Raw genomic sequence first — 25,841 nt, 5'->3', positions numbered from 1 at the left:
AAGATTCACATCGTTTGGAGAAAGAAATGAAGTATTCCTTATAAGGGTGTGGAAACCTCTCCTTGGTAATTGCGTTTTAAAACCTTAAGGCTGATGACGATACCTAACAAACTAAAACAAACAATATCTACTAGTGGTGGCCTCGAGCTATTACTCCAAGTCCCAAGAGGTTCACTTCCAATAGACCAAAGACTAGGGAAACAACATGATTCATCTTAGCTTTGAGTCATTTCAACATACTTTGTTTTCACACACATACTTCCTATAAAATCGCTCTAAGCCAAGTAACTTAAAATTTGTTATGATTGAACCACCAAAAAGGGAGGTACATCTTGTTGGAGAAGAGAACGAAACAGTGTGAGATCCCACATCGATTGGAGAAGAAAACAAAACATTCCTTATAATGGTATGAAAAACCTCTATCTAGCATACGCGTAAAACCAGTCCAAAGAGGACAATATCTACTAGTGGTGGGCTTGAACGGTTACAAAAATGGAAAACAAGAAAAAGAGAAGGGAAGAGGGTTGCACTGAGAAAGGGAGAGCGACAATGGTCGACGTGACAAACACTCCATTAGAGGAGAAGAACAAGAAAAGGCCATTCATGAACTGTGCTTTAGTATAATAAATCACGGATTACAAATAAATTAACTTCCAAACGTCACGGGCCAATCGACAACTCGACATTACGAAAATGACGTCGTTCAAGGAAAGCATAACCAACATCAGAAATATGTTCATGTGCAACACAAATCCTAAAATGCATAAAATACTTACAACTCCACAAGAAATGGTGAAAACCATTTCTATTTGGGCTCCACATTTGTTGGAAGAGTGTGTCCTCCACTGTAATCAAAAGCCTTACTGTCATCAGTGTCCTTTGTTATAGGATCATTATAGGGATGCGTAGGAGCAGTTTTGGAAGCCCCAAACTCAGTAGCAGATGTGGATGGAGTTGTCGCGTTTGTATCTATTCCATCACTCTGCAAAATACTCTCAATTGCCTTAGCCACTTCACTCATTGTGGGGCGCTCTGCAGCTGACTCTTCAACGCATTGCATAGCCAACTCCAAGAACTTTCCAAGCCCAGTAATAGCCGTGCTATTGTTTAGTATGGCGGCATCCAGGATCTGCTTCAGACCGTAATACTCTTCTTCATTTTTGTTCATCAACATACGCACCTCACGAACTACGTACTTTCCTTTTTGAATAGGCAGCTTAGCGGTTAACAATTCCAACATAACGACTCCGAAGCTATATACATCACTTTTCTCGGACAATTGTTGAGTCATGTAATATTCAGGATCTAAATAGCCCTACAAATATGAAAGACAATCATAATGATCTAAATTATTACTCGAACAGATCGAAGAAAGTGAAGTTTTTAAGCGGATAATTTAGTTTTCCAAGTAGACTAAGATTTTCTCATCCATGCTATATCGTGATCGATAATTTATAGTAAAATGATTGACGAAACAACGAAAACATAATACTGAAGTACTCACCAGTGTTCCTTTAACTTGAGTAGAAACGTGCCCCTTTTGACTGTCTAAGACAAGCTTGGACAAGCCAAAATCTGCAACTTTTGCATTTAAATGTTCATCCAAAAGAATGTTCGTCGATTTAATGTCTCTATGGATTATGGGAGGATTAGCAAGTTCGTGTAAGTAAGTCAATCCTCTGGCCGACCCAAGTGCAATACGAAGTCTTCTCTTCCAATCAAGAATAATACCAGATTTTCCTAAATTCAATGTTGCACGTGTTATTTGAAATCAGATATTTTTAACGGTCAACCTGAACAAAACTCAACTAGTTAAGCCATACATCTCAACGAAACAGTTAAAAACATGGCTAAGTTGGATCGAGCAATCGAAGGGGACAAGGCTTATCGTATAATAGTTGTCGTTACTTGCTAGAGATATAGTCTTCAAGGTATTGAGTAGTAAAAAGAATCTAGAATCTAATATTCCTAACTTCCTTTTCAGGTCATTTTTCTAACGTAAAATGAGTTCAACACCCCAAAAGATCTGAGAAAACTTACCAGATAGGCTATCTCTTAATGTTCCATTAGGCATGAATTCATAAACAAGCATCTGCTCTTCTTGTTCAAAACAAAATCCGATGAGGCCAAGAAGGTTTTTGTGATGAACTCGTGAAAGCAGTTCGATTTCTGTCTTGAACTCGATGCCACCCTGCCTTGATCCTTGTTGAGCTCGTTTGATTGCAACTACTTGTCCATCCACAAGCACTCCTCTATATACCTTCAAGGATGATGACAGTGCTAATACAACTCTAAAGCACGTCGTACGAGAAAAAGAACAACAAGAAAGCAGTAACAATCATTCATTTGTACATTTACCTTGCCATATCCTCCAGATCCTATCTCATTGCTCATGGAGAAACTATTTGTGCATTTTTTAAGTTCATCATAAGAAAACCATCTAGCTCCCTTCAACTGTGGAGCACCTCCACTATCGTCTCCACTTGGTGCCCAAGAAGCTATAAAATTAGTGTTAACCATGTAACTACAAAGTATGGATGGCCATAAAAGCAACAGTAATTAACATCGCTTACCGAATGGCCGACTCAATATGATGGCCTTTTCTGCACGTTTCTTTTGGCGAATCGCGTATATTCCAACTCCAATGAGTCCTAGAACGAGAATGGCACAACCAATAGCTACCCCAATTATCACTACAGAGCTGACTGAAGTTCGCCTAGCCATGTCTTAAGGCATCAATGTTTTTAGAATCAGTTCATCATAGTCATACAGCTGAGTAACATTTTTATGTAGAAATCATTATTAAGATTAGATTACCTGGAAAACCATAGGGGGATGCAATGAAATAAAATGGCCCAAATAATTTGGGAGGTTTGTAAGTTTGATTACTCAAGGCAAACCCAATCCTCTGAATATCCGACCTATTAAAATACTTTCCGTTGGGCGGAAAAAGAGCAAGCTCCATCTGAAGATAATCGTCAATATTAAAGAAAGGGTTTTGAATAAAAACCGAACCAGTCGTAAGCTCCAGTTTGGTCCAAAGACTCAATTCCAATAAGTGAAACAACGTCACGTTCGACAATTCCCTGAACGAGGGTGCTCTAAAGTATAAAGTCCCTTGAAATGGTAAGGCACATTCACAACTCTGAGGGTTTAACTTCTCATCAGGAGGACACAACTTGCTTCCACAGTACAAAAGGCTGGTGGAATAGGGTTGTGTCGGATGATCTCGAAGCTGGCAATATTTCGTATTTGAGAGGGTGTTATCAGTGGTACACACAGGATTCCCTATCAGCCTAAAACAAGAACCATTCATGTGAATGAATAAAGGTAAGTGAAAGAACAAAATAAAATCTAATATTAAGAAAAATGGCAAGGATTTCACTCACATCAAAGTTTTGGTATATTCTGAACCAAAGGTAAATTCGGAAATACCGTTACTTTGCAAATCAACAAGCTGCAACTGTGGGTTAATTGTGTCACCCATACTTAATGTCCCATTGAATGAATTGTTCTTCAGTTTTCTAAAACGAACTTTTCGAAATATTAAATCAACATTTTTGTTCCAATTCGTAATTCAACATCTTATAATTAAATCAAAGCTTACATTTGCTGTATTTGTGGTAAGCTAAAGACTGCTTGTGGCACAGATCCCTGTATTGAACCATGTTCAACAACCCTGGAATCATGTTAGAACAAACATTTATCATTACATGTCAAACATTTCAAAAACTTCTAAAAAATTCTCGCTTATCAGAATTGTCGGAAAACATACGATAAGCTTGAACTTACAGAGTGGTGAGCGATTGTAGATTTGAGAACCATTCCGGAGCTGCTGATGAATCAAATGAGTTATTACTAAGGTCCCTGTAAAGACAACGTAATGAGAAAAAAAAAAAAGTCACCATAAATGAACTAATGTAAGATCATAATGGAAATGATAGCTCCTTGCTCTATGCTTACACATAATTTAGTGAGTACATATCAGTTAAGTTTGGCATTGGACCAGTCAACTTATTGTTGGCTAAATTCCTGAAACAAGTACAGAATAGAAGAGACGAAAAATAAAGTTGATTGTTCAGATTATTGATAAAACACTAATGTAATTGTTATAGAAGAGTACCCACAATTCAGCGACATTTGTTAGGTTTTTCAGATTTGATGGGACTGATCCTGTTAGAGAATTCCGATCGAGTCGACTGTTACATAATATTTGAACAGCCTCAGTAAGTTGTAGAGATCAAATTATGAGAGAAAAAAAGTTTAGTGCATGTACTCACAGAACCTCAAGGGTCTTAACAAGTCCCAATGTTGGAGGGATACTCCCAGAAAGACTATTTCCATCAAATAATCTGATAAACAAAATCGAGTAAGATTTGGGAGAAAAGAATTAAGGAACAGATCAGTATTGGATTTATAGCCACTTACATGTGTATTAACACCATTTCAGATCTAAAAAGTTTAGGCGAAATGGAACCCGATAACTGGTTTTTGTTGAAATGACTGCAATTCACAGAGAAAGCTTTTAACATGGAAGTAATAGGATCTAATTTTGAGAATATATTTGCTTTTGCCTTTAAGAATACTCACAAATGTTTAGCTTTCAGAAGGAGGTCCAAACCGGGAGATTCAGAAGTTGAGACGGGAATACTGCCTGTCAATTGATTACTTGCTAGGTCCAGCCAATAGAGTTCGGAGAGTTTTCCCAGAGATGGCGGTATGGTACCGGTGAACTTGTTAGAATTTAACGCCCTGACATAAAATGAGACTACACTTTAAGCAAAACCAAACAATCAAAAGCAAAATCCTTGTTTTCCTATCAATAAATAAATTTTATTTGTCTATGTAATCTCACAAGAAGGATAGCTTAGAAAGATTGCCCAGTTCTTCAGGAATATTGCCACTGAAGCCACACCCAGCTAGGATCCTAAAAGTACAAAAAAAATATCTGAGCTCTAAAAAAACAATGACATAGAAGTTTAATAGGATCAAATGAGTTTCCTTATTAATTATCTCCTTACAAGATATTCAAATTCTGTAGTTTCCCTATTGCCGGAGAGATCGAACCAGTGAGATCTGTATTGAACGAAAGGTCCCTGTAATAAGAACAATAGAAACTCAGGATCTCAATGAATAAGCATCATACATAAGAACGAAACCTTTCTTATGCGTATGGTTAGAAGTCACGTTGTTGCAGTTTGTACTCATAACATAACAGAGATTGATGCAACTTACAATGATTTTAGTTCAGACAGGCCTCCAATGTCACCACCAAGTTTACCTTTTAGGCCCATAGCTGATAATCTCCTAAAGAAGTAGGGTGACAAACACAATAAGTAGGATTGACCAAAATATAAAATGAAAAGAAGTGAACCTTGGAAAGGATATTTACAGTGCAGTGACTCTTGAATTGTTGCAAAGCACTCCTTCCCAGGGAGTTCCACACGGATCATTTGATGTTCCCCAGCTTGGTGGTGTGTTTTGCCATTCGTTTTTCAGGGACACCAGTGCCGCAGCTGCACCAACAACATTCCAAAACTCATTAGTTTGTATATTTCATTCTATTCCAAAGCTCATCAATTAGAAATCGTTAGTACCACATTCAAAAAATAGTCATGAACTTTCAAAAGTAGCATTATTACCCTTCAACATTTTTTAGAAGTTCTAAAAATTCTTACAGTTAGTATATGAACGGAAACAGTTTATCTACGTCCCATAGATCATCTTCTTCTTCGGTTCTCTCTCGCTCCTTTGTTTCAACCTATGACTCAACAACTCCTCATTTCTCATTTTTTTCCCCTCACTTCTTGCATAGCATCTTAATACCCTTCTTTCATTCCTCAATCTCTAAAACTTTATCCATTTCTCTTCTCTTTCTTCTCTCTTTTTTAATATCAGAACTTCAAATCAAAATAAATATACAAATTTCGTTCCTCCTCTTTTCTCATGTTTACATCCCTTAGATCCACACATTGCTTGTGTAAGGGTCTGATCGTGACTTTCACGCTACTCAATCCCATGCTTTATTCGAGAGGGGCCTTTTTTTAGTAAGGCTCGCTCCCGGCGCTCACATTTTTTGGCTTCCCTCAAATCATGGAACATCCAAGTACTTTATTATAGGAAAACCACCATTTTTTATTCCTATTCAACACTCCAAAAATTTATTTCCCAACTCAAGATAACTTCAAAGATTTTACTTCTTATTTAATCTTTTTTAACCAGCCTAAATTTAAAATGAGTTCTTTAACTTGTCTCTTTATCTTGGTCTTTTACATTTTCTTAAACAAAGTAAGAAACACAATATTAAAAAACAAACAAACAAAACAAAACAGCAAACAACGAACAACTTGAGTGTAGCTAGTTAAAGACACTACATATTTGCGTTAAATATATACATATATGAACAAGAAAGTATTTGAAAGAACAAAAATAAAGGGAGTACACAGTGAGCAAACCAAAAATCAATGTATAATTTCAGAGAAAATGAAAGGGAAAAAAAACTTACAATCGCCGAAATGAGTAAGGGAAATGGTGGTATCAATTCCGGCGTAGAAGAAAGCCACAAGTAGCAGCGTTAGCACAGCCGACATCGCCACGATTTCCGGCCTTCACAGACAATGTTTGGCCAAAAAAAGGACGAGGAGCATAAGAAGACGATGATATAATTCCTTCTTCTTCTTGGTTGATGTTGTAAATGGAAATGATTTGGCTTGTCTTAAAAGCCAATCAACCATCCCACTACAGTCGAACAGCAAGTAATGGTTCATCATTAAATCCTGATCGTAATTGACCTTTTCACTTCGAAATGAACTTGAATGCAGGCCGGTGGATGTAATTATCATTCAGCGGGATTAGGTTTAGGCTGCCCCACAAATTAAACTCGAGATTCAATTCAAATGCCTATTCGAAACTTCCTTCTTCGGGCAATTGAGTGGCCGATGGATAGTTTATGGACTCCTTTTCACAGCCATCGTCATCATCGGATGCTAATCTATTGCTCCACTTGACTTGGTCGACTGCGTGCCAGAGATATGAAGCCCGAAATTATTGATATCCCATTAACTACGCCTTCATTGAGTGGGAGGGACGACTTCCATTGTTACCATTATTGCTAAATAGGCTTTTACAGAAGCTGAGTTGATACTAACCACCTCCATTGAAGACAAGCTTGAAGATTTTCTTGAGCAAGCATCAGATGAAAAATGGTTGATCATTCCAAAGCTTCCAAACCTAGAAAATCCGAACAAAATCATAATAGTTAGTTTGGATTAAATTTTGTTTTAAAATTTTATTGGATTGAATGTTTTTGATCCAGTTAGTCAGTCCTTTTGAGTTACAATCCAAACTCGAACTTATCCTATTTGTGAAAATTAAAATGTGTGTTAAACGTAGAATAAATCATATTTGTGTATAGTAATAAGATAATCTAGAGATTTACTAATTTTGTTACCAAATCTATGATTTCATGGTTTGTTACCAAATTAGAATGTAATCTTCATTATACACATTTATAAATACATGAGGTCGTGACCATCATTGAGTCATTCAACCTAACAGTTTGAAGTTTATAACTGGTAAATATTTGATATTTGAACTTTATGTAACTAGTACTATAATATGAGCAGATAAATATGATTTTTTTTAAATAATTAAAAAAAATTTAACAATCGAACTCCACTAAAAAATAGAGAGATAAAGTTGGTTAGATTATGAATTAGTTGCACCAATCAAGAGCCCAACCAACTAAGTTTTGGTTAAAAAAACTTTCCAACCTAACTTAATAGGTTAGAATATTGAATGAAAAATAGTGTGACATAATATAGTTTTTATGAACATAATCTATAAGCATTTGAGCTACATCGTTTTACACGAATATCTAACATTTTAATAAATTGGTACTTTAAAGATAATTTAGAAACATTTATGAATGTAGGATCAATAATACAGTTTGCAACACATCATGATAAATGATACAAAATATTCAAACATTAGATAAAGACAAAGGGTACCATGAAAAAGCCAAGAATCAAACGAAACAAGCAGTTTAATTACAAAATCAAAATCCCAATATCACAAACACATCACATTCAGGCAAGAAAAATAGAAGATCGATCCTGCTGAAGCCAAGGATGTCGGTAACATGCAGCAGGATAGTTTACAAAAACAGCCACCCCCTAAAAGGTGTAAGGCTAATTTTAAGAAGCACATCCACCGGCCGATCAAGAACTATATCAATCATCCGAGGGGCGGCAGCTTGGCATGCAAGTTAGAGCGACTAGTCCATATAATAATTACACTTGCAAATGTTGTACACAACACATGGCCAAATATTACAAATCCAGGTTGGTGGTCAACAGTGTTTACAGTGGAGATTTTGATTTTAGTAAAGGAAAAGAGCAAGCCAAATAATAAACAAGATGCATTTTCATCTAACCCTACAAGCCGCAGGGACGCTGGGGGAACAGGTGGGGTTAGGAGACCGGCAATTGGCACCACCAGGACCAACATTGTCGGCGAACCTTTGCCGCATCCTGTAATCAGGGATGCCCCCCCTAACAAATGGGCTACTTCCCGATTCAGTTGCACCGTTGCTGCTCTGTAATGGTTCTAAAGTTTCGACCACATCACTCATTAAGGGTCTTGCTTTGGGGTTCTGGCTCAGGCAATAGTATGCCAGGCTGCAGGCCTTCTGTGCTGCCCTTGTCGAATATTGGTTTTCTAATCGGGGGTCGATTATTTGTAGCAACTTCCTCTTGTCATTTAGCTTAGGTCGGGCCCAATCTACCAAATTCTGCTCCTTGCTTGGTTTTGTCTTGTCAACAGACTTTCTTCCTGTTAAAAGCTCCAGAAGAACAACACCAAAGCTGTATACATCACTCCTTGCTGTCAAGTGACCTATAGGTTTCAAAATGGAAGATTGGTAACAATGAAAACCACAAGGTGGTACTTCACCATATCAGAGAAGAACCTTACTCATATTCAGCATTGAAAGTTCAGTAAACGATGCTACATAATCTTTGTAGCTTGCTGTCATAAACAAACGCCTATTACTGTAAACTTATATGTGAAGAATATACCAAGGGAAAAGAAATGTGGCATGTTGACCTCAATATCCACTCTCCAACTCAAGGATTCTCTTTTAAGTGGTGGAAGTAGTTGAAGTCCATTATTATTTCAAGTCACGACGCGTCATGATGATTGCAAGGCAATTTCTGCAACGCTTAAAAGGGAAATTGTGGAGGATTTCTTGATCAATCCTTACCGAGTTGAGAAAGCCTTATTAAAATCTCATAAAGGTCAGATAATTGTGGACAAATGGAAAAAAGTTGGAAATTTCATCCTTATACTTGAAAGATGGAATGTAAAAAAAATTTGAGGCAGATTGGGTGGCACGTTATGGTGGTTGGGTTAAAATCAGAAGCTTACCGTTTCCATGGTGGTTAAAATAATTGTTTATTGCTTTTGAGACTAAAATGGAGGCCTTCTGGGTAGTTCATCCTTTGTTTGGGGCAACAAGGCCATAACTAGAGGAGCTTCTACCATCAAGAGAGCTTTGTCAGGATAGCATGAATTTATGATAAAATCTCTTTGAAAAGCAAATAGAAGAACCTCTAATATTGTATTCCACTTGTCACGAAACCATCTCAAGTCATTATTAAAACTTCTAGCATATCTTTTTAACCTCTAATAATGTTTAAGAGTAATTTTGTATATATAGTCTTTTTATCTTTGTCTATATCGTTTGAGCATTGATTTCTTTTCATTTTCAAGAGAGCAAGGGAACAAAGTCCAATTGGGAGAAGGGGAGAAAAAACCTACATAATCAAAATCAAAACCTTTTTGAATTCTACCAATAGTTCTTGGAGCCTTAAGCATCAAAATCAAAACCTTTTTGAATTCTACCAATAGTTCTTGGAGCCTTAAGCTCTTATGCACTTTGTTCCTGGTAAGAACAGCCTCTCCCTTACATAGAGGATCCTATAGTGAAAATGGCTTCACATTGAAATAAAAAGGCGGGCTAAAAAGAGCAATAAAGATGGCAGGAATACATCAAAAGACCACAAAATACAAAAACTTAACACGTACATTTGCATAACTGTAAAAAGAAAAAATCAGCGAATGAAAAGTTTGTGGGAAGTTCTAATAACAAAGAAAAGATCGTACCAGTCATGACATATTCGGGGGCAGCATAACCATAAGTACCCATTACTCGAGTTGAAACATGTGTCTCATCACCTTGAGGTCCAGCTTTCGCAAGCCCAAAATCAGAAAGCTTGGCTGTATAGTCCTGCAGAATAATAGCCAGGTGGAGCCAAATGAGAAGTATTCTCTCATGAATAAGCTTGAAAAAAGAATAATAACGATGTTGGTTCATAATAAATTCCACATACAGAGTCCAACAGTATATTAGAGGTTTTAAAATCCCGATAGATAACGGGCCTTTCAGCATTGTGTAGGAAAGCAAGACCCTTGGCTGCTCCAAGAGCTATCATCATTCTTCTTGCCCATGGCAATGGAACAGTTGTCTCTGAGATCCCACAGAAAAGATGATGTAAAATTTAGTACGACATAAATCAAAGAGGAGCCAGTCCAAGTACTACAATTTTATAAGTAATCATTAATAGCATACATATTTTGTTATTTTATAAGAAAAACTTAACAAAGGACCCCCAATTGCATCAAGCTAGTTTTTTTTATGCAAGTCATAACTAAACCCCAAAAAATTGCCAGTCGCATAAATTATACAATAGAAATTACTAATCAATACACAAATTTAGCTATCCTTTTTCTAACCAATAGAACAGTGCAGTAAAAGGTAATTAGCTGAATTTATATTTACTGTGTGTGAGAGATAGAGACATGAGACATGAAAAAGATCAACCATTAAAAAATGAAAGGAGCATCATAACTCTAAAGACGATAAAATGAAAGACTCCATAACACAATAAGACCCGATCTTTAGACATCAAAAGATGAGAAATTTTTTTTAAATAATTTAGGGAACCATGCACATACTAGAAATGAAGTGTCCCCAAATTGAGTTACAAATCTATCGCTCTTTCCATGCAAATGCACCAGACAATTACTACTCAAAACAGAACAAAAAATAAGTTTCCTCTTTTTCTTTTCTTTTTCGGTTGCTTTTGGAACTCAAGATCCTCCGTATGCATTCTGTAACGACAGGAAAAGTCTATTTATGAAAATTCTCTTTGGAGATGGAAGGATCCAACTCTTTGATGAAGTCATTGAAGATGAATTCATGAACTCTTTAAACCAAAATATAGGGTTGACATATTCTCCCAAGTAGACATTGGATTCTCATTTCAGCTGCTGCCCATAGTCAAACGTCAAGAGCTATTTTCTTTAGCAAAAATACTTGATGCAAATAACTCCTTGGGCTTGAACTTTCAACAAAGCACCAAGACCAAATGGTTTCACTATGAATTCTTCAAAAAGTTGAAGTATTCAATGATTTTTTTTTTCTTATAAGTAGTGTCATCATTTTTGGTCTCGACAAGACTTATGCTCCTCTGATACCGAAGAAATCTGATGCTAAACCAGTTAATAAATCCAAACCTATTAGCCAAAATCATTGGAAAGATTCTCTTAGAATGGCTAAGAAGGTCATCACTTCTATCAAAAATAAATTTCAATTTGCTATATTTCTAATACACAGATGATCAATAATTGTGCTATTGCTAATCAGCTAATTTGATGAGCAGAGAAGGGAAAAAAAACAAAAAAAACAAAAAAAAAAGAGAGAGAGAGAGAAATCAACAGATTTGAAGAAATTATCAAAATGGAAGGAACCTCGTAAAATGGAAGATTTCTCTCCTCATCAGTTATGATGGTCTTGGAATATGTGCCCTATTTCATGGAATTAAAGCCCTTCTCATCAAATGGTTCTGGAAATTTTCCAAAGAACCTAATGCTCTTTGAAGGACCATTGCAACCATGTATGGCGTGGAAACCCAAAAAGAGCTATAGGGAGTTCGAAAGGAAGACCATGGATAGACTTTGACAAGAACAGTGAAGGATTTCTCCATTTTGTGAAGTTCAGAGCAGTAAGTAAATGGCCAAAGGATCCACTTATGGAAGATATTCGGGTTGCAGTCAGCTCTTTAGCTGCCTGTTTTCCAGAAATTTATGCTGTTCTTTCAAAAAAAAAAAAGTGAGCCTCTATAGCAGATTGTTTGGATAACAGTAATCAGGCTTTGACTGGGAACTTCACTCTTGGACACAGCTTATCAGAAAAATAGATTCTTTTCCTTTGGGGAACCGGTATAAGATAAAATGGGGTGGAGCCTTGACTCAAATGGTGCGTTCTCTAGCAAATCCACTTTCCAATACCACACAAAAATCAGCAGTAGATTGAAAGATCCTTTGCTTAATTCTATTTGGAAGCTTAAAGTTTCCAAAGAAGATGAATTTGTTCCTTTGGACTGTAGGCTATAGAAGCTTGAACATGGCTGAAAGATTGCAACAAAAAAAAAAAAAAATCCCAAATTAGGCCCTCTCCCCTCAGTGTGCACTTTGTATCTAAGAAATAAGGAGTCCATAGATCATCTGCTCCTTCATTGTCCTTTCGTGACTAGAGCATGCCTCTTAAAATTGAAGATTGGTTGACTAAATATTTGAGGGACACGTCTTTTAGAGGAAAAGCTAAGAATTTGTGTGGTTGTGCAATTAGAGTGCTTATTTGGCCCACATTGAAAGAAATAAATTAACGAATCTTTGAAGAAAAGTCAAATTTAGAGTAATGTCATCTTGCTGGAGTTTAAACCACAAGAAATTCTTTTGTAATTATAGTCTTATGATTTACTTAAATTGGAAAGTTTTCTCGTAACTCCTTGATGGGGTTTTTTTTTCTTCCCTTGACCTTTGGTTGTCCTTTTGTGATTCTTGTTTCTTATTAAAAAAGAAAAAGAAAGGTATTGCTAACAAGCTTGATCTCGAAATGCTACTGACAAATTGAACAAGAAATTTTGGACGTCATTTTTTATGCAACCAAAGCATCAAAGGAGAAATCTTCAAGAATCCTCAAAGGAATGTTCACAATTATTTTAAAAGTCTCCCAATACAAAGAATGAATCTCTTATTTATAAAGGATTTAAGCTAGCCAACTAACAATCAAATAACCCAAAATTACAAAATAACCCGCACACAATAACTCACCCTCAAGTTTACAAGACATCAAAGTATGAAATCTTGCTTCAAAACTACTCCTTCCAATGATTAGAAAACCTTTCCATGGGATATGCTGTTTTCAGCCCATCAAAACTCCAATGCAACATCTTATCAAACTTCTAAATATTTATAAATCTGTAAAATTGATCCTTTGGCTTTGGGTTCTTGCAAAAACATAATATCCAAACATTATAAATCTGTTTTCAGCCCGAGTGCATTTATGATTCATATCAAAGTTGTCAAACAATACAAAGAAGGAAAAATAAATGATCTTCTTTTCAATCTCTTTGTCCCCCTTCAACAAAACGCCAGCATCATTTCCAAATAAGCCAATAAATTTTTTGTTCCTTCTTCCACTTGCAACTCTATGAAAATAAGCAGTATCACATTCCTCCATCACTAGCTCACTTCACCTTGGCTTTCTACCCCCAACTCACACTTTCCTTTCTGACCAACTCAGTAAACTTAGCCTTTAATCAAAAATGGCTCCTTCTTCCACTTGCACCTCTATGATAATAAGCAGTATTACAATCCCCCATCACTAGCCCACTTCACCTTGGCTTTCTACCTCCAACCTCACACTTTCCTTTCTGACCAACTCAGCAAATTCAGCCTTTGGCAAAATTGGCTCCTATTACAGCCCCAACAACTCTAGCTTCTTAAATCCTCATCCTCGAAGTCTCCAAAAGTTCCAAAACCTTAAAACCCCTTTGAAGGACCACAAAAAGGTATTCTTTCTTTTTGCTGAGGGCATAGTGATGCATCATTTATCAAAAAGCAAATGGAAACTTTGGAATTGTGAGTTTATTCAAGCCATCTGAGACTATTTCTTTGGTTCATTTGGTATTTGTTGGACGCATAACTAGGGTGGTTGTTCGATGGTTGCACCCATCGTCTTTTATAAGGGTTGTGTCCTTTGGCATGCAGGTATTTTTGTTTTACTATGGTGTATTTGACTTGGGTTTAATCTCTAGCTAGGTTCAATGCTTCTTTTTGTACATCAATTTCTAAAGATTTTTTTTTTTTAATTTTCCTTTTTTTTTTTTCTTTTGAATTGGAAACCTTTTCCATATAATGTTTTGGTGGTTTGGCTCCTTTTGTTGGGTTGTCACTTTGTAGCCCCATTTGTATTCATAAATTTTTCTCTATGAAAGCTAACGTTCTCCTAAACATAAAAAAGGTGTTCATATACAAAGCTTTTCAATTATAAAATTTAGATCGAGAGTGAATTCAGATATAGCCTATTTTGACCATGAGAACTAGATTATCATTCATCCTCTTCCATTTCTTTAGTTTTCTTCCCATACACATTCTTTCTCCGAATACACCTACATCGAAATTATGTCATATTGCAAGCAGAAAAATAGTGCACGTAATACAAAATACTAGATCAAAATGAATGGACTGAATAGCAAACTGAGATAGCGATGTTATACAGGGTCAGGCTATCAAATGGCACGTGAATGTTTTGCCAACGGATATGCCAGATGACCAGAAAATGAAACAAATGATTCCTGTTGGGAGTGGCCACTGTCATGCATCCTCCAAACTAAGAATAAACAACAATATAATCAAGGAAACTGGAAAAGAAATCACGAAACTAAAAAATAATACTTAAAATAAGCATTGCACTGTGTCTTCCGATTGCATGGGTTAAGTAATGTACACATATCGAAAAAACAATATAAAGAATAGATTGTAGATTGAAGCGGGGGAAGAGACCAAACGTTTAATTTAAGATGAGCGTGCTTTATGCTTAAGTCAATAAATCTCTAATTATCCACATAGCCTATTTCATCTACCATTAAGTATTAGCCTATTTCATCTACCATTAAGTAGCCCCCAGAATTAAGTTTAGTGTTAGTGCCTAGCCAATGCTAAGATAAATGCAAGAGCAAATGACTAATTATTGAACAACGAAGTAAAGAAGAGCGAGAGCAAGATGAGAGTGTACTTCGAAAGAGGTGGTTTTCAAGGCTTCCTCTAAACATGAACTCGTAGACAAGTAATCTGTGGTCATCCTCGCAGCAGTAACCAATCAGCTTTACAAGGTTTGGGTGTCTTAGCTGACCAAGAAAGTTGACTTCTGTCTGCAATAAAGCAACAAAGGGTATGAAATCCCAAATAGAAACATGACTTGCACAGTGACGTGAGAGAAGAGACATACAAGCCATTCTCGATGTCCCTGGAGGCCTTCCTTATTGAGAACCTTGACAGCAACAGGAAGAGATTTGAGGCCAACCCTGACGTTCTCGTCAATGTAGCCTTTATAAACAGTTCCAAATCCGCCCTCTCCCAGAATGTAATCGGAACGGAAACTCTTGGTGATAGTTTCCAGCTCGAACAATGTGAAGGCAATAATGTGTGTGTAAAGCACCGAATTCTTTCTCAAATCCTCGAGGCTGCGAGGGGTTGAAGGATCGCTTAGATCTGATATGGACCGGTTATGAATATGCTTTTTATCTGTAGCATTGTTGCTGCCGTTTTTCACAGCCAATGAAGACGATAACGTATGCAACTGTTGAACTGCACAATAATGAAAAATACTACAATTGAGTTCAGAATTTCAGCACAACCATACCGATTTTAGCTCGATTCAGTTCGTTTCCAAGTTGAAAATTCGACAAAACTAATCCGAAAGCGCGGATATAGATAACCAGCACATTGCCAAAGACAAAATGAGAGAAGAGAAAGAAAGAAAAAACCCTAGATCTGAGTTTTTTTTGAAGAAGATGCAAAAATTCATAAATCAGAAGAATACCTTGAGCATTGGAAACAACAGCAGACTCTTCTCTGGTACCGCAGTTCCCCATTCCGACTCGACTAGTTTGACTGGGACTGTGAAGCAGCAGTGCTGACGGCGGTAGGCTCGGGTGTTGTGCTGACTACGCGGACCAAAAAGCAATAAATGGACAAATTACTGTTGCAATGACAGTGACAGTAGCAATGGCAGACGTCCTGGGAGAGATGGAATTGCTGCTCCACAACACTTTCATTCTTCTCAGAGATTGGTCTAATCTTTTTCCCTTTCTGGCAGTAACGTTGTTAAACGCCGACGCCCCCTCCGGCTGCCTTCAACTTTTTGCCTTCCGCCATTGCGCGGTATTGTCTTGATCTCTTACCAAATAAACAGTACCCATAAAATAATATTTCTAAATTTTCCATTTTTTATTTTATTTATTTCAATCATTCCTCCAAAATTATTCATTTATTTTGCATAATTTATATTTTATTTTTAAGATATTCTTAAATTATAAAATTGGTTTAAAAAATGCAGTTAATTTTAAAAATTTTTATTAATATTCTTAAATTTAAAAAGAAGACTTTAAAAATATTTTTAAATTCTAAAATAAATTAAAATACATTCATGGTTAATATCACGTATCAAAAATACTCATGAACTTACGAGAGTAATAATTTATAAGACGTCGATACACAATTTTCGTTCATATATAGATAGTAAATAAATAAATAAATAAATTTGTAAAAAGAAAGGAGGCTACTTAGAATTTTTATGGGTAAATATATATATATATATGTATATTTTAAAAAAAATATGTAATATATTATCAGACATAAAATAAAATAAAAATAAAAATCTTATCTTGCTGGGCTTGGGCCGCTGAATCGGGTGTCCAGAAACGCTTCGGGGAGTAGTAATTTAACTGCATATTTGAAACTGCTCGCTCCTAAGCCGTCTAGACAACCTATCCTTATCTTGTTATCCATAGTCCACGGACTGGGACACTCCTACAATGGCAATGGCGATTACGACGGCGACGGCAACGGCGAACAGCCGGTGGAGCTTCTCGTCAATGAGGTCAGCGCTACCTTCTGTGGAAGTAGGAGTTCGTACTCCCTCTCGCGTCAGCTTCCCGTCGTCCAATGGTCGAGTCAGTGGCAGAACCTGCAGCAAACAGATTGCCTCTTTTTCGGGCTTGTGCCCTTTGAACCCTCTCATTTCTATTGGCTCATCAGGTAATTCCGTTCCCTCTCATTCGCTACTTGTGTAGCATCGTCTAATTTGATCTTTACTCTGCGGATTCGTGCGTCTATTCTGCCTCTGATGGCTGATTGACTTACGTTCTATGAATTCAATGGTTCTGCAATAGTTTTATGTTTTCGGTTTTGATTTCTGTTTGAATTGGTGTGTCTCTTTTATCCGGAAGCGTTTTCCTACTAATCCTACACTGAAGTCTCCTGCTAATTTTGGGAACAATGAGAAATCTTGAGTTCATATTCGCGGAAAATGAAATATGAAATGTCGATCACCGTTTGTTGCACACCTAATGAGTTTCAATGGGAGAGGAAACGTGAAAATCTTTAGATTTCCTTCTTTCTTTGCTCCGTCCGTGCGAACGAGTATTTATTTCCAATCCCTGCAGCATTTTGTCTGTCGAACAATTGTCAACAATAGGACTGGATTGAAGTAAGTGAATTTTCAGCATTTCGATCATTAAGCATCCATCCTCCATTAAGGCAGCAATGTACAAGATTCTCTATGAATCAATTATTGTCAATATAGACTTTCAACTCGTAAATTTGATTCTTCCTCACGAAGGGTTTGATTCGATACCTATTAAGACAGCTACCTACGGGTTCTAGACAAAATTCGTCCCACCCCATCGCTCCTTTGCTTAGGTTTACTCGCCTCTAATGAATTTAGACATGAATTGAACACCTGTGTTCTGGACACCATAATTTTATTACATTTTGCGCCTATATTTACCGAGCTGGACAAAGTCATGTGCTTGCTTAGTACTAGGTTGGGTATAAACTTTGCTTATAGATTAAATTCTTGTGCACATGATATAGATGTTCTTGAATATTGCTCTCATGGAGCTTATAATTACTTCCGCATATCACTTGATGAGCGAAGTTAACGTTTCAAAACTCTGCAATTTAGTGGCCGAGTATTGTACTAAGTTTTTTGTTGTTGAATGTAGTAGAACGTTAGGTAGTTTCAAGAATATTTAGCCTTGAATTATGATTTACCATATGTATCATATTTAACCCTTGATCATAGGCTAATATCGTGTATACATTTATTGTTATTTCCATTTTCTTTTAATTTATTTGATTCCATTACTATTTTCTTTGTAATTTATTTGATTCGGCAAATGATTATAAATAGAGAACCTTCACTAACATTTAGGTGTGATGGTTTTAGCAAATATTCTCAAAGATTAGATTATAAAAATAGTCATAAACTATCCTAGAATCCCACAACTATAATAAAAATAATACCTTGTCACTTGTTACGTAAATCTCATCAAATAAAAAGAATTGTTTGAAGATTATAAGCGCACATGGAATTCCTGAGATTCATACAAGTTCTTGGGAGCATGATTTTCAAACAGTTTCTAATGGAATTCCTGAGATTCATACAAGTTCTTGGGAGCATGATGTTCAAACAATTTCTAATGGAATTCCTGTTCATGATGCAGATTACAACAGCTTTGAACAAAACTTTACAATTGTTGATAATGGTTACCGAGTTTTTGCCATGAGACATGGCAAGCGGGTACCTAAGCTCAACAGGCCTCCTGACCAACGGCGTGCACTATTGCGAGGGCTCACCACCCAACTCCTTAAGCATGGTCGAATCAAGACCACCAGAGCAAGAGCCAGTGCTGTGCGTAAGTATGTTGACAAAATGATCACGTTAGCAAAGGACGGTTCTTTGCATAAAAGGAGACAGGCTTTAGGCTTCATCTACGAAAAGCAGATTGTTCACGCTTTATTTGCCGAAGTCAAAGATAGGTATGGGGAGAGAAATGGTGGATATACCAGAATTTTAAGAACACTGCCTAGGCGAGGGGACAATGCGCCTATGGCATTCATTGAACTTGTCTGAATATTGGCTGGTTGTGTTTGTAGCAGTGAAGTCGAGCAGTTCTAGGAATGTTGATGAGGTTAATCCTTTTTGAGGCGTTGCCACATATATGATTATGAACCTTGTATTAATATCTATGCATATAAACACATTTACATTTGAGGCATTGCCACATATGGTCATGAATATTTTGGCAAGAATTCGGCTTTGTCAATTTGTTATTTGAATTCAAACTACATTTAGATGATATTTATTCGGCTGGAGGCCCACGATGACTGTATGTTCTAACCTCATCAACATCATCCTTTGTCACTTTGTTGTTGATCATTCCTCAATTTTGCCTCTCTATTTTCTTTTCAGGGTATCAAATCTTGCATTATGAGATCCCACGTTGAAGAGAGGAACGAAACATTTAAAATAGGTTTTAAAATCTTGAAGGGAAACTCAAAATCTAAAGAGAACAATATCTAGTAGTGGTGGACTTGGGTTGTTACAAATGGTATTAAAGTCAAACACCAAGCAGTGTGCGAGCGAACGTTGGGCCTTCAAGGAGTGGATTGTGAGATCTCACATTAGTTGGAGAGGGGAACGAAACATTCCTGGCTCTCAAGGGAGTGGATTGTGAGGCTCTCAAGGGAGTGGATTGTGAGATCTTGCATCGGTTGGAAAAAGAGACAACATCTACTAGAGATGAGTTTGAGTTCTTACATGCATAATATGTAAGCTTCGATGTTATAGTTTCCTTTCTAATTATACTTGTACATGCCCTAGTTTCTCCCAACGTGCATGCATATGCTCCATACTTCAAGGCTTCTTATTGTTAACTATGTCCATTTGATGGCTATGTGACGTGCTAGTTGTCATTGAAGGTTTATGCTCAAATCGCTTGAAATTACCCTATCATGTATTCCTAACATATAATAAATACACCTAATAAACACAATTTTGGAAGCTATTTAAAACTTTTCAAAATATAAAAGCTAAATAGATAATGATATTAAACACTCTTCAATGTCAAGCTTGACGCTAGAAATGTGATAAAGTACCTCAAACACTAGTTTGTCAAAATTGAAGAAACGTAACATTTTTTTGGTAGCGTTGAGACATTGTCTTTATGGTCTCATCGATACTCAGTATATATGCACCTCTCGTGAATCGAAGAAATGGAACCATAGATCTTTTACATAGGGCGTTAATACGAGCCAACTTCAAGTGGATGACGGTTATATTAATGTAATATTGATGGGTGCTCGTTCTTCCAAAAATAAAATTAAAAAGAAGAAAAAAAACTAGAAACATGGAAGTGTGAAAGAACAAGAACCTACCAAAGGAAGCCATAGTAATTCCTTCTCTAATTCACATCCCTCCCGTCTAGTTATGTGAATTGCGGTGTAAAGGGCGATAGGACCCCTAATATTCCGGGAAGGGAGGTTAGTGATCGTTGGTTAACAAACGCCACGGCTTTAATTCTTTTCTTATTCTATGATCATGATTAACACCCAAAACGGAAACTGGCCGGAATCCACCCTGCACCTGCTTGCTCTGTAACGAAGCCATTGTCGAGTGGAAGAAGAGACGCGGCGGCGGAAATGGAAGGACTGGAAGGCCTCATAGACAGGCTAATGGAAGGAAGGAAGAACAAAGGCAAGAAGATTCAGCTAATCGAACCAGAAATCCGGCAGCTCTGCACCACCGTCAAGCAAGTCTTCCTCAGCCAGCCCAACCTCTTACAATTGGGAGCTCCGATCAACGTTTGTGGTATTACACCCACTTCCTCATGAATCTATGAATTGATTTGAATTTTGCTATTGTTTTTGCTCGCAGGTGATATCCATGGGCAATACCCGGATCTTCTCCGGCTGTTTGAGATGGGCGGGTTTCCACCGGAGGCCAGCTACCTGTTCCTCGGAGACTATGTGGACAGAGGAAAACAGAGCATCGAAACCATAACCCTTCTCTTCGCGTACAAAATCAAATTCCCGGACAAATTTTTCCTGCTCCGAGGCAACCACGAATGCGCTTCGATCAACCGGATCTACGGATTTTACGACGAGTGCAAACGGAGATTCAGCGTCCGGCTATGGAAAATCTTCACAGATTGCTTCAATTGCCTGCCGGTAGCGGCGGTGATAGACGACAAGATCCTCTGTATGCACGGCGGACTTTCCCCGGAAATGCAGAGCTTAGAGGAGGTGGGAGATATAGAGAGACCTATCGACGTGCCGGACCAGGGGCTTCTCTGCGATCTTCTATGGGCGGATCCCGACAGAGAAATCAGAGGTTGGGGCGAGAATGACCGGGGAGTTTCCTTCACGTTCGGCGCCGATAAGGTCACCGATTTCTTGAAGAAACACGATCTCGACCTAATTTGCCGCGCTCATCAGGTCCCTCTTTGCTTTGATTTCGTCTTCATTGAAACCCTAATTTTCGAATTGCTAACTGATTTTGCGCAGGTGGTTGAGGATGGGTATGAGTTTTTTGCAGACAGGCAATTGGTAACGATATTTTCGGCGCCGAATTATTGCGGAGAGTTCGATAACGCCGGAGCTTTCATGACCGTCGACTCCAGCTTGCTATGCTCGTTTCAAATCATCAAGCCCTCCAAATAATGAACCCGAACCAGTAGTAGTTCATGAGTTTTTTCTCTTTTTTCCTTCCGAAAACAGCCCAATTACTCGATTTGATCCGATCCGATCCAAATCCAATCCCGGGATTTGTATATAGCCACGGACTTCGACTCTGGGATGTATATACATGGAACCTTGCAATTAATAAAACTAGAACACAGACAGTCAGATTAATTAAAGTTTATATATATCCAAGTAGAATTTGTAGAACACTTTGATCCTCCCTCTTTTCGGGTTTCGATCTATGTTTGTTTGTTTGGAGCTTTTGATTTTCGTTCGACTTAGCTAAAATCGAGCATTGAACCGAGCTACGAATCCCATAATGCACGTTACTTAGTTTCTATTGTAGCTTCATCTTTTAAGTTGGTTTATCTATGATTTCAAAATGTAATGAACTTAATTTTGTTCTTTATTATCATACAAAATTAAATTATATTTTTATGTAACAAAAATTACAATAATTTTAAAATTTAACACAAATAAGTATTTCATCATTATAACAGTTGTTTTATCGTTATTAAATCTAAAAAAAAATTAATTTTTATATTATTTTATTTAAATTAGATTCTTACAAAAAATAATCATATTTAACGAGATAATATTGAAATTTATTTTACATTGTCTCCCTTTTATCTTTACAACCTTCCGATTCATGGTGAGACTCCTTTAACTTAGATCATACACTCAGTGCTCCTATTTAGAATTGCGATGATGCGGGGTTCTTCTAACTCGAGCCTAAAGAACTTTGTCTGAAAGGGACCCTCGTATACTCAGGACTCCCATTTAGAGTTGTGATGATGCGGGGCTTTTCGAATCCGAACCTAAAGAACTTTGCTTGAAAGGGACCCTCATGTTTCATACTTATTATAAGTTTTTTCATTATCATTTTTACAGAAATATTTTAAAAATGTTTAAATTGTTGATGAGAGTGATAGGAAGTGAATAATTATAAAAAAGTTATAAAACAAAATTGGAGAAATATATAAATTAATCAATTGAAAATTTAAATATGTTAAAATACTTAATATTAACAGCTGAAAAAGTAGGAGAAAATTTGAAAATGTAAAAAATTTAACAGTGAAATTGATGAGCCTCTTCTTACCATTTATTTTTATACATTCTTAAAATAATTGAACCAATATTTTAAACCATTTATTTAAAGAAAAATAATAATATTATTAAAAAAATATTAAATTATTTTATATTTTCATGTCTATTATTCTCGACCACACCAAATTATTTCAACGTGCATCATTTAATTGTTGACAATAAGTGAGAAAACACATGTATGAAAAAAGGTGCAAAATATTTTTTTATTAAATAATAAAATAATTAAATTAAAATTTAGCTTTAACATTTTTAATGTTTAAAATATACGTGCTATAAGTTAATAATATAAATGGCGAGACATATAAAAAAAATAGAAAATTATAATTTTTAAATATTTATATTTAGATTTAACTCTTTTTTTTTTCTCGGAATAAATAAAGAAATAAATTTAATACCTACCCTAAATTTGGACTTTTTTTTTATGAGTGGTTGAATTATTGATGGAATAAATATGGTCGAGAATTAAAGTTTGGTTAATTATTTATTAATAATTTCAATCACACTCATAAATATTTAATTTTAAATTATAATAATAAAAAAAAGAATGGGCGAGGTCAAGGACTCTGGATCCGCCGAGCACGGATCATCCCTTATAATTAATTAATTAATTAATTTTATTGAATTTACTAAAATTAAAATTAAAAAGAAAAGTATTATATTTATATAATTTCTGAAATCAGAAAGATGGAAATTCCAAGGCCTTATAATTGGGCGATGAAATTATGTGAAGACGCCAATTTTGGTGTAGTGTTTGGAAATGGACGGCGAAGCCTCATCGGAATCAGACGTTTCCCGACCACGGCTGTCGAAGAAACCGTCGAGTTCTTCTTCGTTCCAGCTCCGATGCCCTAGCCTGAACTCCCTCCGTCTCCGTCGCATATTCGACATGTTCGACAAGAACGGCGACGGCATGATCACCAGCGAGGAGCTGGGCCAAGCTCTGTCCCTGCTCGGCCTGGACGCGGAGGAATCCGAGCTGGATTCCACCGTCAACTCCTTCATCCAGACGGGAAATGAGGGGCTGAGATTTGAAGACTTCGCGGCGCTGCACCAGTCATTGAACGACGCCTACTTCGGCGGACAGGACGGGGAGGTGAATGAAGAGAATGAAGAAGAGAAGAGGATGTCGCAGGAGGAGTCGGATCTGACGGAGGCGTTCAGGGTGTTCGATGAGGACGGCGATGGGTACATTTCCGCGGCGGAGCTGCAGGTGGTGCTGAGGAAGCTGAGGTTGTCGGAAGGGAATGAGATCGATAGCGTTCAGAAGATGATCTTGTCCGTTGATCGTAATAAGGATGGACGAGTCGATTTCTTTGAGTTTAAGGACATGATGCGCAGTGTTATTGTCCGGACATGATCCATCCTCTCATCCACCATCATCATCCATGCCATGGATCGAATCCAACTTTGGGTTCTTTTTTTTCTTTTTATTTTTTATTTTTATAATATTTGTTTTTATTTTATTTTAATGGTTTTGTTTGCTTTGGATTTTTCTATACAAAAATCATCAACCACACAATATTTTCCTTTCATCCATGTATTTCTATTGTATTGTATTGATTTTCATAATTAATTAGTCTTAAACCACTCTTAATTTCATAATTAATTTAATATGATCCACATAAATTAAAATTTATTTTGAGTTGTAGTTGAATTTAATCTCAAAATTTTAAATATATTTAAGTTACATTTTTAATGCAACAATGGTAAGAATATATATATATATATATTATGATTTTATTTAATTACATAATTATATTATTATTATTATTAATTCTATGATATCTCTTAAATTAAAACCTTCAAAATTTTAAAATATTAATTGGAAACAAATAATTGAATGTTTTAGGTATTAATATTTTATTTTTAATTAAAAAGTTGAATAAATGAATATGAGAGAATATTGGGAGAAATTGAATATGAGAGGGTTTTCCGGGGGTGAAAATTGAATATGAGAGAGATTTGGGTGAAAATTGAAATTTAAGAAATTGATATTGGGCTGGCCCATTTCTCCCTCTGTTATAAAATTGATTTTTAACTAACTACGCATGCATAACACGTGTGTCTAAGAAAACCTTCCAAATTTTTAGCAAAAGAACTATTGTCCTTGATTTTGGTGTCTGTTACTCTTTAAATATAAAATAATAAAAAATGTAATAAAAATGTATAGAGGTTTTTCGTTAGATTGATGTGTAATTTCGATGAATTCTCCGCTTATGCGGGCTCCGTCAATTTTATCAAGTTAGGACTACTGGAGTGTCTAATCTCATTCGCTCCCTTCACTTAGTTTCAACTTTTGTCTCTTAGTTTTAGCCTAACATAGTACTTTCGCCCCCTTCATTTAGTTTCAATGTCTCTTAGTCTCAGCCCAACATAGTACTTTCGCTGTTGGTGTTCTTTTCGATCTCTACGCATTTCACAGCTGCATCGAAAATTCTCTCTGCCTCTATCGTACTCCAGTTTAGTAGTAGTCTTCGTACTCAGTTTCGGCCCAGCATAGTACTTTCGCCATTGTGTTCTTTCCGATATCTACGCATTTCATCGAAAATTTTCCTTGCCTCTATCGTATTCTAGTTTGGTAATAGTCTCTGTACTCCAGCTTGGTAGTCTCCTTAGGTATAATGCTTTAATCTTCTAATTAGTTTTTTTGGGTACTAATAATAACTAATTTATTTTTGATAATTTAGTGGGAACCTGATCTTAGTCAATTCCTCATCAACAATCTCCTCAGCAAGGAGAATTTCACAAAGAATGAAATAGGTGGTCGAGATGGGAACGGGGAGCTAGAATTCTAACCTCGTGTCAAGACTTACTGGCCAAGAGACAGTCTCATGAAGACAGTTTCTGGGGCGTAGGCCTCCCAAAAGGTAACTGGGTCGTCGTGCAAAGGTTTTCTGAGGCTAGACGGAGATTGGCCCTGAAGTGTAAAGGCAGGAGGGAGGTTGACTACCCAAATTAATTGAAAAAAAAAAAAAAAAATATATATATATATATATATATATATATATATATAGTTTTATCTTCCTTAGCAAGATGTCCCTCTTCCCGTACCATTTGTTTTTCTGTCTTTTTATTTTAAT

At 36.5% G+C, this 25,841-nt stretch overlaps 5 protein-coding genes and 2 long non-coding RNA genes across 7 annotated transcripts; 4 read left to right on the top strand and 3 right to left on the bottom strand.

The window, feature by feature from the left end:
- Positions 1–588: 588 nt before the first annotated feature.
- Positions 589–7,200, bottom strand: LOC111470070 (probable leucine-rich repeat receptor-like protein kinase At5g49770). Its single transcript, XM_023115544.1, has 19 exons — positions 6,506–7,200; positions 5,393–5,516; positions 5,236–5,307; positions 5,022–5,096; positions 4,856–4,927; positions 4,591–4,752; positions 4,429–4,503; positions 4,281–4,352; positions 4,128–4,199; positions 3,964–4,032; positions 3,793–3,867; positions 3,608–3,679; positions 3,390–3,524; positions 2,818–3,296; positions 2,574–2,726; positions 2,359–2,498; positions 2,041–2,260; positions 1,505–1,740; positions 589–1,315 (listed from the first exon to the last, which is right to left on the bottom strand). Exons 1-19 carry the CDS (start codon positions 6,588–6,590, stop codon positions 806–808), a joined length of 2,898 nt encoding a protein of 965 aa, XP_022971312.1. The 5' UTR covers positions 6,591–7,200; the 3' UTR covers positions 589–805.
- An 824-nt stretch (positions 7,201–8,024) lies between these two features.
- On the bottom strand, positions 8,025–16,310 carry LOC111470026 (probable serine/threonine-protein kinase PBL8). The gene is made up of 6 exons (XM_023115482.1): positions 15,950–16,310; positions 15,356–15,714; positions 15,143–15,278; positions 10,392–10,528; positions 10,165–10,288; positions 8,025–8,895 (listed from the first exon to the last, which is right to left on the bottom strand). Exons 1-6 carry the CDS (start codon positions 15,999–16,001, stop codon positions 8,426–8,428), a joined length of 1,278 nt encoding a protein of 425 aa, XP_022971250.1. The 5' UTR covers positions 16,002–16,310; the 3' UTR covers positions 8,025–8,425.
- Positions 9,729–10,158, bottom strand: LOC111470031. Its single transcript, XR_002714968.1, has 2 exons — positions 9,889–10,158; positions 9,729–9,836 (listed from the first exon to the last, which is right to left on the bottom strand). It is a non-coding gene; the product is annotated as an uncharacterized LOC111470031 (long non-coding RNA).
- Positions 13,984–25,706, top strand: LOC111470032. Its single transcript, XR_002714969.1, has 3 exons — positions 13,984–14,069; positions 16,645–16,647; positions 25,696–25,706. It is a non-coding gene; the product is annotated as an uncharacterized LOC111470032 (long non-coding RNA).
- LOC111470028 (50S ribosomal protein L17, chloroplastic) lies at positions 16,856–19,287 on the top strand. The gene is made up of 2 exons (XM_023115484.1): positions 16,856–17,166; positions 18,636–19,287. The coding sequence occupies exons 1-2, from the start codon at positions 16,944–16,946 to the stop codon at positions 19,043–19,045; spliced, it is 633 nt and encodes a 210-aa protein (XP_022971252.1). The 5' UTR covers positions 16,856–16,943; the 3' UTR covers positions 19,046–19,287.
- Positions 20,387–21,830, top strand: LOC111470027 (serine/threonine-protein phosphatase PP1-like). The gene is made up of 3 exons (XM_023115483.1): positions 20,387–20,782; positions 20,849–21,408; positions 21,478–21,830. The coding sequence occupies exons 1-3, from the start codon at positions 20,614–20,616 to the stop codon at positions 21,631–21,633; spliced, it is 885 nt and encodes a 294-aa protein (XP_022971251.1). The 5' UTR covers positions 20,387–20,613; the 3' UTR covers positions 21,634–21,830.
- LOC111470030 (calcium-binding allergen Bet v 3-like) lies at positions 23,453–24,345 on the top strand. Its single transcript, XM_023115485.1, has one exon. It carries the CDS (start codon positions 23,519–23,521, stop codon positions 24,116–24,118), a length of 600 nt encoding a protein of 199 aa, XP_022971253.1. The 5' UTR covers positions 23,453–23,518; the 3' UTR covers positions 24,119–24,345.
- Positions 25,707–25,841: the final 135 nt, after the last annotated feature.

Source organism: Cucurbita maxima, unplaced genomic scaffold (assembly GCF_002738345.1).
Source record: "Cucurbita maxima cultivar Rimu unplaced genomic scaffold, Cmax_1.0 Cma_Scf00043, whole genome shotgun sequence".
Taxonomy (NCBI): domain Eukaryota; kingdom Viridiplantae; phylum Streptophyta; class Magnoliopsida; order Cucurbitales; family Cucurbitaceae; genus Cucurbita; species Cucurbita maxima.
Note: the sequence above shows the minus strand (reverse complement) of the source record. Positions and strands in the feature narration are given on the sequence as shown.

What these genes read in the sequence shown, in the direction of transcription:
- LOC111470070 (XM_023115544.1), bottom strand. Translation starts at nt 6,590, where the DNA reads ATGTCGGCTGTGCTAACGCTGCTACTTGTGGCTTTCTTCTACGCCGGA. An exon ending in CTGTCTGAACTAAAATCATT is followed by an intron (nt 5,097 to 5,235) that starts GTAAGTTGCATC and finishes TTCTTATTACAG; the next exon opens with GGACCTTTCGTTCAATACAG. An exon ending in CTTCTGAAAGCTAAACATTT is followed by an intron (nt 4,504 to 4,590) that starts GTGAGTATTCTT and finishes TGTGAATTGCAG; the next exon opens with TCATTTCAACAAAAACCAGT.
- LOC111470026 (XM_023115482.1), bottom strand. Translation starts at nt 16,001, where the DNA reads ATGGGGAACTGCGGTACCAGAGAAGAGTCTGCTGTTGTTTCCAATGCT. An exon ending in TGTTGTTTCCAATGCTCAAG is followed by an intron (nt 15,715 to 15,949) that starts GTATTCTTCTGA and finishes ATTATTGTGCAG; the next exon opens with TTCAACAGTTGCATACGTTA. An exon ending in CTAATATACTGTTGGACTCT is followed by an intron (nt 10,289 to 10,391) that starts GTATGTGGAATT and finishes ATTATTCTGCAG; the next exon opens with GACTATACAGCCAAGCTTTC.
- LOC111470028 (XM_023115484.1), top strand. Translation starts at nt 16,944, where the DNA reads ATGGCAATGGCGATTACGACGGCGACGGCAACGGCGAACAGCCGGTGG. An exon ending in CATTTCTATTGGCTCATCAG is followed by an intron (nt 17,167 to 18,635) that starts GTAATTCCGTTC and finishes TTCATGATGCAG; the next exon opens with ATTACAACAGCTTTGAACAA.
- LOC111470027 (XM_023115483.1), top strand. Translation starts at nt 20,614, where the DNA reads ATGGAAGGACTGGAAGGCCTCATAGACAGGCTAATGGAAGGAAGGAAG. An exon ending in AGCTCCGATCAACGTTTGTG is followed by an intron (nt 20,783 to 20,848) that starts GTATTACACCCA and finishes TTTTGCTCGCAG; the next exon opens with GTGATATCCATGGGCAATAC. An exon ending in TAATTTGCCGCGCTCATCAG is followed by an intron (nt 21,409 to 21,477) that starts GTCCCTCTTTGC and finishes GATTTTGCGCAG; the next exon opens with GTGGTTGAGGATGGGTATGA.
- LOC111470030 (XM_023115485.1), top strand. Translation starts at nt 23,519, where the DNA reads ATGGACGGCGAAGCCTCATCGGAATCAGACGTTTCCCGACCACGGCTG.